General features: G+C 54.9%; 1 protein-coding gene across 1 annotated transcript in view; it reads left to right on the top strand.

Annotated features, from left to right (window-relative positions):
* ADGRE5 (adhesion G protein-coupled receptor E5) overlaps positions 1–8,274 on the top strand; it is a 27,740-nt gene that overhangs the window by 9,313 nt on the left and 10,153 nt on the right. Inside the window, exons 4-9 of the mRNA XM_011981812.1 lie at positions 196–351; positions 4,706–4,837; positions 5,440–5,586; positions 6,016–6,162; positions 6,249–6,295; positions 6,422–6,499. Coding sequence (XP_011837202.1) covers positions 196–351; positions 4,706–4,837; positions 5,440–5,586; positions 6,016–6,162; positions 6,249–6,295; positions 6,422–6,499 — 707 coding nt within the window. The remainder of the gene's footprint in view (positions 1–195; positions 352–4,705; positions 4,838–5,439; positions 5,587–6,015; positions 6,163–6,248; positions 6,296–6,421; positions 6,500–8,274) is intronic.

Genomic DNA, 8,274 nt, shown 5'->3' with positions numbered 1-8,274 from the left:
GCCAGAGAACTGAGATCAAGTGTGGTCTTCAGGAATGGCTTGCTCCAGCTGCAGCACAGCCTGTGCAGTGCAACTTAGGATTCTTTCCAAAAGATACTAAGCAGCAGGCCCCATGTTGGGGAATCAGGACGGGGGTCTCTGCCCTGATGGAACTCACATCTTTGGGAGGTGACTCCCTGTCCTGTTGTGTTCCAGACATCAATGAGTGTGTGCCACCATCAAAAGTGTCTTGCGGAAAATCCTCGTACTGCAGGAACACAAAGGGGAGCTACGACTGCGTGTGCAACCCGGGGTATGAGCTTGTTTCTGGGGCAAAATCATTCAAGAATGAGAGCGAGAACATGTGTCAAGGTAAGAACCACCCCACGTCCTCTGACTCTCCATCCGTGAGATTTGGGGTCACCACAGCCATTCTGGCAGCATCTAGAGAGCAGGGCCTTGGTTATAGGGTCAGTGAGATGGGACAGGTGTGCATGTACCTACCCCACCACCCCAGAGAGGCAGAGCGATGTGAGGATTAAGGGCTGACTCTGGGACCAGCTGCCTGGGACAAATCCTGAAAACCAAGTGTATGACATTGGCCAGGATACTTATTCAGAAACTTCTGTCCACATGTGAGATGTGATAACATTATCATGCTTGTAATTCCAGTGCTTTGGGAGGCTGAGGCGGAAGGATCTCTTGAGGCCAGGAGTTCAAGACCAGCCCATAGCAACATAACAAGATCCCATCCCTATAAAAGGGGAGACCAAGGCAGGTAGATTGTTTGAGCCCAGGGGTTCCAGACCAGCATGGGCAAGCAGGTGAAATCCTATCTCTACAAAAAATACCAAAAAAAAAAAAAAAATTAATTAGCCAGGCATAGTGGCCTGCGCCTGTAGTCCCAGCTACTCAGGAGGCTAAGGCATGAGAGTCGCTTGATCCTGAGAAGCAGAGGTTGCAGTGAGCGGAGGTCACAGCACTGCACTCCAGCTTAGGTGACAGAGCGAAACTCCATTTCAAAAAAAAAGAAGACTGGGCATGGTGGCTCAAGCCTGTAATCCCAGCACTTTGGGAGGCCGAGGCAGACCATCCTGGCTAACACCGTGAAACGCCGTTTCTACTAAAAATACAAGGCCGGGCGTGGTGGCTCAAGCCTGTAATCCCAGCACTTTGGGAGGCCAAGATGGGTGGATCACAAGGTCAGGAGATCGAGACCATCCTGGCTAACATGGTGAAACCCCATCTCTACTAAAAAATACAAAAAACTAGCCGGGCGAGGTGATGGGCGCCTGTAGTCCCAGCTACTCGGGAGGCTGAGGCAGGAGAATGGCGTGAACCCGGGAGGCGGAGCTTGCAGTGAGCTGAGATCCAGCCACTGCACTCCAGCCTGGGCCACAGAGCAAGACTCCGTCTCAAAAAAAATAAAATAAAATAAAATAAATAAATAAATAAATAAAAATACAAAACATTAGCCGGGCGTGGTAGCGGGCGCCTGTAGTCCCAGCTACTCGGGAGGCTGAGTCAAGAGAATGGCGTGAACCCAGGAGCGGAGGTTGCAGTGAGCTGATATTTTGCCACTGTACTCCAGCCTGGGCAACAGAGTGAGACTCCGTCTGAAAAGGGAAAAAAAAAAAAAAAGCACTTAAAAGCTCCTGGCTTGCAGAATGTGCTCTATCAGCAACGGCTATTGGGGATTTTATCGTAATTCTGATCTGATGCACCCCCAGGATGGGTACTGTAGCGTGCGAGATCAGAGAGCAGCTGCAAGGCTCTAACCCTGCACAGAGGCCACAGCTTTTGCTATGGTCTTGCTTGAGGCCATAGCTCAGGCCAGGAGAAACTGGAACTCCAGGCTTTGCCTCTTTTTCAGGGAAGCTGTTTGGGCAGGGAGGGGCTTCCAGGATCCACAGGGGCAGATGGGAGCCAGCAGTGGGCAGCTGAGAGCGACTCATTCAAAGAGAGGGAGTTAGTGCAGGGTACCAAGATCAGGAAGAGGAGTAGCGTGGAGGTGGGAGGTGATGAGACTCAGACTGCAGAGAGAAGAAAGGGCCCGCAGCCCAGATCCCAGCTCCACCTCTCCTGCTCTGCATTCAGGCAGAGTGCAGAGGGACGAAGAGGGAGGTAAGGTGGGGGACAAGACAGAGATGCATGTACCTGGGACATGAACCTGCATGGAGCCCAGCAGGAGACTTCTGTCCACCACACTGCTAGTCCCCAGGGGCCCTTGCAAGTGCACTTGGTGTTGCGCCACATACATGTGACTTGGCCAGAGGACAGAGTCTTCCTATGAATTGGAAAAAGATCCCCCTCTCCCAGTGGACACATTTGACAAACAAAGAGTGGACTGGTTTTCAGCCCCTGCTCATCTCACTGGCCCAATATTTTTGTGCAGTGAGCAACCTGCACAACTGTACTTGGCGATCATGGTTTCCTCCCAGGGTGCCCCGGCTAGGGGTGCTGCCCACCCGCTGCTATGAGCCCCCTGCATGGGATGGTGGTTGTGGTTATGGAGGAGGTGTGCTGCTGTGTTAGAAACAGGCCTGGGCTGAGAGAAGGTGACTCAGTCAGGCAGCTGGGCACAGACGTGGACAGCAGGGCTGAGGTGATAGAGGGACCTCCACGGACATCAAGGCAGGTGATGGAGACAGCAGCCTGCTGGTTTGGAGCAGGACCTATCACCAGAGGTGAGAAGCTCAGAGGGGCCTGGGCCCCTCCCTTTAACCTCAGCACTCCAGGCTTCACTATTGCACCTGAGGACACGTGCACCCAATGTCACAGCCCATGGGACCTCTGACATCTGGGCCAGAGACCTGGGGTGGCTCCCTCCACTCCTCACCCCATTGTCTCCAGGTGTCTCAGGGCCATCCTAGACACCTGATCACCCATCTTTGTCCCAATCCTGAGACTCAGGAGCCTCCACAGGGGGCCACATCGGAAGCTTGGAACATCCCCCTGCCCATCTGGCATCTTATTTGCATAAAACAAAAGGGGGCTGGCACTCAGGATATTTCATGGGCTCATGACATGGCGTGGGGTGGCGCATTCCAGTACAGTATCCTTCCTTTCCGCCATCGCCGGGGACTGCCAGGATGAGACTTGCTGCCACTGGGGCTCACATGAGCTCAGCCACACCTGGAACCCCTCTGACACCCACTCCTACCATAATGAACCCCAAAACCCTGTCCAGAATCTCAGGAGGAGGGAATCTCAGCCAACAACCTTGCTTGGAGAAGATGCCTCCTGACCGTCTTCCTGGCCATTTAGGCCCTCATCCATTTCCCCATTCAAGGTTCCACCCTCACCCACTCTGATAATTCCTGGGCCTAAACACATCTCCAATGACCCAAGCTTGGGAGGATGCTGTGGCCCGGGGTGGGCAGGGTGACATGAACCCCACAAATGGATTCAGAGGGCCGGGCGCCGTGACTCATGCCTGGAATCCCCGCACTTTGGGAGGCTAAGGTGGAAGGATCACTTGAGATTAGGAGTTCGAGAGCAGCCTGACCAACATGGTGCAACCCTGTCTCTACTAAAAATAGAAAAATTAGCTGGGCGTAGTGGTGCGCACTTGTAATCCCAGCTACTCGGGAGGCGGAGGCAGGGGAATTGCTCGAACCCGTGAGGCGGAGGTTGCAGTGAGCTGAGATCACATCACTGCACTCCAGCCTGGGCGACAGAGAGAGACGCTGCCTCAAAAAAAAAAAAAAAAGTACTCGGAGGATTGGATGAAGGAAGCGGCTCCAGCCTGGACTAGATGGCAAGAGAGAGTGTCACTGGGGACCATCGCCCCAGGCCTGATCCTCTTCCGAGCCCAGTCCTGGTCTGGACTACTTGGGGACAGAGATGGAAGCTTGAACCCCATTCCGCAGGGCCCACAGGTCTCCATCCCTGGTGGAATGACAAGGGATGAGAGGACAGATACATCTGCCACCCCTCACCCATCGGCACCGGTGCCCTCTCCAGCCACAAGCCCCCGCTCACGGCCAGCTCTGCTCAGATATGGATTCTCACCACATCCTGCTATTTCCATACCCGTAGATCCCTTCCTGGGGGTCAGAAAAAAGCATCTTTGTAGACTCGGGGCTGCTTGGCTGGACATCAGCCCCCACTGTCCACCCCAGCCTGGTGCCCACTGTCCAGGCAGCCCTAGCCTGTCCCGCACCATCGCTCACTCACCCCACCCCTGCCATTGCACTGCATCACGGGGGCCGTGGCTCAGGGAGGGGTCTTGGCCCATGCCCATGAAGCTGGGCTCTCAGAGCTAGTGTGGATGGGACAACGCCATCCTGCCAGGGCCACCAGGATTCTGAGAATTTGGCCAGCGAGCTGCCATCCTGGGGGAGTCAGGCCCAGGGCCACCATTGAGAGCCAAGACACGTCCTGCCCAGGCGCACAGCATGTCCCTTGCATTTGGTTCTCAGGAAGGCCCCACCCTGGCCTTTGCCCGGAATCCTCAGGCTGGGACACAGATGGCTGGGACACACCAGCTTGGAGCTGCCCAGAAAGGCAGAGCAGAAGGGAGGACTTGGCTGCTTCCGGCCACATCTGGACAACAGAGGGCCTGGGCCACCACCCTCACCATAGGATGCCTCTGTGTGGATTGGAAAAGGGAGGAGACAGTGGTGCCTTCCAGATGCTTCCATGCCGGGAAACGTGGCGGACCCTCAGCCCCAAAAGCTGCTCACAGCTACGGGCATCCTTCACCCTCTCCTTCCTCTTGCAGACGTGGACGAATGTCAGCAGAACCCAAGGCTCTGTAAAAGCTACGGCACCTGTGTCAACACCCCCGGCAGCTTCACCTGCCAGTGTCTGCCTGGCTTCAAGTTCAAACCTGAGGACCCGAAGCTCTGCACAGGTAGAGGCCCTGGGAAGACGCTGTGAGGCTGGACGGGAGCTGGGGATGGAGCCGAGGCAGGTCCCGCAAAGCAGCCGAGGAGGAGGGAGAAGATCCGCAGGTTCCCACAAGGTCAAGGACCTGCTAAGCCCCTGCCTAAGGATTCACCTCCCAGGAAGGTCCCGCCACAGCAGGGAGGCGGCAGGGCCTCTGGGGCTTGGAGTGCCCTTGTGGGCCCCCAGACCTCACCCCTTCCTCGTCTGTCACGTGTGAGTGGAAGAAGGTGTCACTTCCAGTTCTGAGAAGGGGAACCTCCACTATGACCAGGGAGGGAGCAGATGAGAGCTTTTAGTTTTTAGTCATGGAAGTCCGGCTCCCATGACTCAGTTTCCCTTTTGCTTTCACCTCCTATAAACTGGGGACCATGGTCCCTGCTGTGCTCTTCTGGTAGGAAGACCATCATAAGATGCTTTGAAGGTGAAGCTGAAGGTCACCAGGTGGCGACACGTGCAATAATGGTCTTCAGTCTGGGGCAATGAAAAGACAGGGAAGTGGGTGCAGTGAGTGGAGGGCAGGCCTGGGCTGGTCAGGGACAGGGTTTGACCCTCTGGCTTTGTCCTCAGATGTGAATGAATGCACCTCCGGACAAAACCCATGCCACAGCTCCACCCACTGCCTCAACAACGTGGGCGGCTATCAGTGCCGCTGCCGCCCGGGCTGGCAACCGATTCCAGGGTCCCCCAATGGCCCAAACAATACCGTCTGTGAAGGTCGAGAGCTCAGATCCCACGTTCCCAGAGACCCACAAACATCTAACCACATGTTCAACGGCACCCCATGAACCAAGCGGAACGAACGCTGGAGGCGCCCAGCTGTGCCAGGCGCTCGTTCTTCTGAGGCTAGATGAGAAAAGAGCAGGGCTCCCCGGGAAGGAGCTGGGGTACTGAGGGGGGAGGCTCAGGGGGACCCCAGGCAACAGCTGATGACTCACTGGGAGGAAGACGTTTCACCATATTCGTAACCTGCACATCTGCACGGGGCACACCTGCTGTGCCCAGGCCTCTCCACGCTTCCATAACCCAGCGTCCGCCACTCCAAGGGGGGCACTAATGCCAGGAAGAACGAGCTGGGGGCACAGACAGGAGACAGGACCTTCTCTGGGCTCGGACAGGGCCTGACTCCCTTCTTTCTGTCCTCAGATGTGGACGAGTGCAGCTCCGGTCTGCATCAGTGTGACAATTCCACCGTCTGCTTCAACACCGTGGGTTCGTATACCTGCCGCTGCCGCCCAGGCTGGGAGCCCAAACACGGAATCCCGAATAACCAAAAGGACACTGTCTGTAAAGGTACGACCTGACCCTAGAAGCTCCCCAACCCCCAACACACACAGACACTCTCCCGCCTAATGAGCCGCTTGTCTTGTTCCCTGCAGAGATGAATTTCCCCACCTGGACCCTGCCCCCTGGAGTCCACAGCCAGGTGAGTGGCCCCCGCAGGGACGAGGTGGCAGGAACTCCATCCACACAGCACCGCATCTGTCTCCTTGTCCTAAGCTTCCCACCCACCGTCCAGGCTCTCTGACCCCCACATCTCCTCTCTCTGCAGACGCTTTCCCAATTCTTCAACAAAGTCCAGGACCTGGACAGAGACTTCAAGACAAACTCAGCCAATGTCACCATCCAGGTAAGGGCAGGATGCTGGGGGACCCTAGGACAGTGTAGAATCAGCTGGGGGAGGCTTCCATGTGGCCAGAGAGAGTGCCCAACCCAAGCAGGGGCCTCTAGTCAGAGATGTACATGCGAATAAGATACACATACCACATACAGTATGTACACAAACATATGTACACTCGGACACGTGAAGACGCACGCACACACACATACACCAGGTATAATGGCAACAGACTGCAGCACTTAAGAACCTGGAGATGGGCCACAGGAGTTCAAATCCCCCCATTGCCACTTCTTGCTATGTGATCTCAGGCAAGTGAGCCGCCCTCTTTGGGCCTCGGTTTCCTCATCTGTTTTTGGGGTTGTGGTGGTTTTTTTTTGTTTTTGTTTGTTTGTGTGTGTTTTTTTTTTTTTGGAGACAAGGTCTGGCTCTGTTGCCCATTCTGGAGGGCTGTGACACGATCATGGCTCACTGCAGCCTCAATCTCCCTGGCTCAAGTGACCGTCCCACCTCAGCCTCCCAAGTAGCTGGGACCAAAGGCACGCACCACCATGCCTGGCTAATTTATTTATTTATTATTTATTTATTTAATATATTTATAGATGGGGGTCTTGCTATGTTGCCCAGGCTGGTCTCAAACCCCTGGGCTTAAGTGATCCTCCTGCCTCGGCCTCCCAATGTGCTGGGATCACAGGCGTGAGCCACTGTGCGTGGCCTCATCTACAACACAGGCATTAAAATAATACCTCCTTCATATAGTCAGTGTGAAGGGTAAATAAACTAATAGTGGTAAGACTCAGAGAACAGTGCCTGACACATGATCAGCCTTATAGAAAGGCTTTCCCGGCCAAGCACCGTGGCTCCCGCCTGTAATCCCAGCACTTTGGGAGGCTGAGGCAGGCGGATCACCAAAGGTCAAGAGTTTAAGACCAGCCTGGCCGGCCGGGCACAGTGGCTCAAGCCTGTAATCCCAGCACTTTGGGAGGCCGAGACGGGCGGATCACGAGGTCAGGAGATCGAGACCATCCTGGCGAACACGGTGAAACCCCGTCTCTACTAAAAAATACAAAAAACTAGCCGGGCGAGGTGGCGGGGGCCTGTAGTCCCAGCTACTTGGGAGGCTGAGGCAGGAGAATGGCGTAAACCAGGAGGATCAGTTGAGGCCAGGAGTTCAAGACCAGCTTGGCCAACATGGTGAAACCCCATCTCTACAAAAATACAAAAAAATTAGCCAAGCTTGGTGGCGGGTGCCTGTAATCGCAGATACTCTGGAGGCTGAGGCAGAAGAATTGCTTGAACCCAGGAGGTGGAGGTTGCAGTGAGCCAGGATTGTGCCATCGCACTCCAGCCTGGGAGACAGAGAGAGACTCTATCTCAAAAAAAAAAAAAAAGAAAAAGAAAAAAAGAAGAAGAAGAAATGAAGATGGCAGTAAATGCTCAGGCACACCAGACAGCAGTCATGTGGTTCATTCCCACACATACTACACTGGGGAGTGGGTGTCATCATCATCCCTGTTCTACAGAGGGAAACTGAGGCAGAGAGGCCCACTGTCTGGGATTTGAACTGTTTTCTTAGCCACTCCCCACACACCCCAGGTCAGAAGAGCGACAGCTGGAGCTGAGACCCCCTCCAGGCTTATGGCCCTTCCCTACTCCTCAGTTCCTGAAACTCCACCCCCAAGCCGAGCTCGGGAGGCTGAGGCAGGAGGATTGCTTGAAGCCAGGAGTTCAAGATCAGCCTGGGCAACAGAGCAAGACTCTGTCTGTAAAATAATTTTTTTTTTTTT

Source organism: Mandrillus leucophaeus, unplaced genomic scaffold, assembly GCF_000951045.1.
Source record: "Mandrillus leucophaeus isolate KB7577 unplaced genomic scaffold, Mleu.le_1.0 Scaffold230, whole genome shotgun sequence".
Classification (NCBI taxonomy): Eukaryota; Metazoa; Chordata; class Mammalia; order Primates; family Cercopithecidae; genus Mandrillus; species Mandrillus leucophaeus.
Note: the sequence above shows the minus strand (reverse complement) of the source record. Positions and strands in the feature narration are given on the sequence as shown.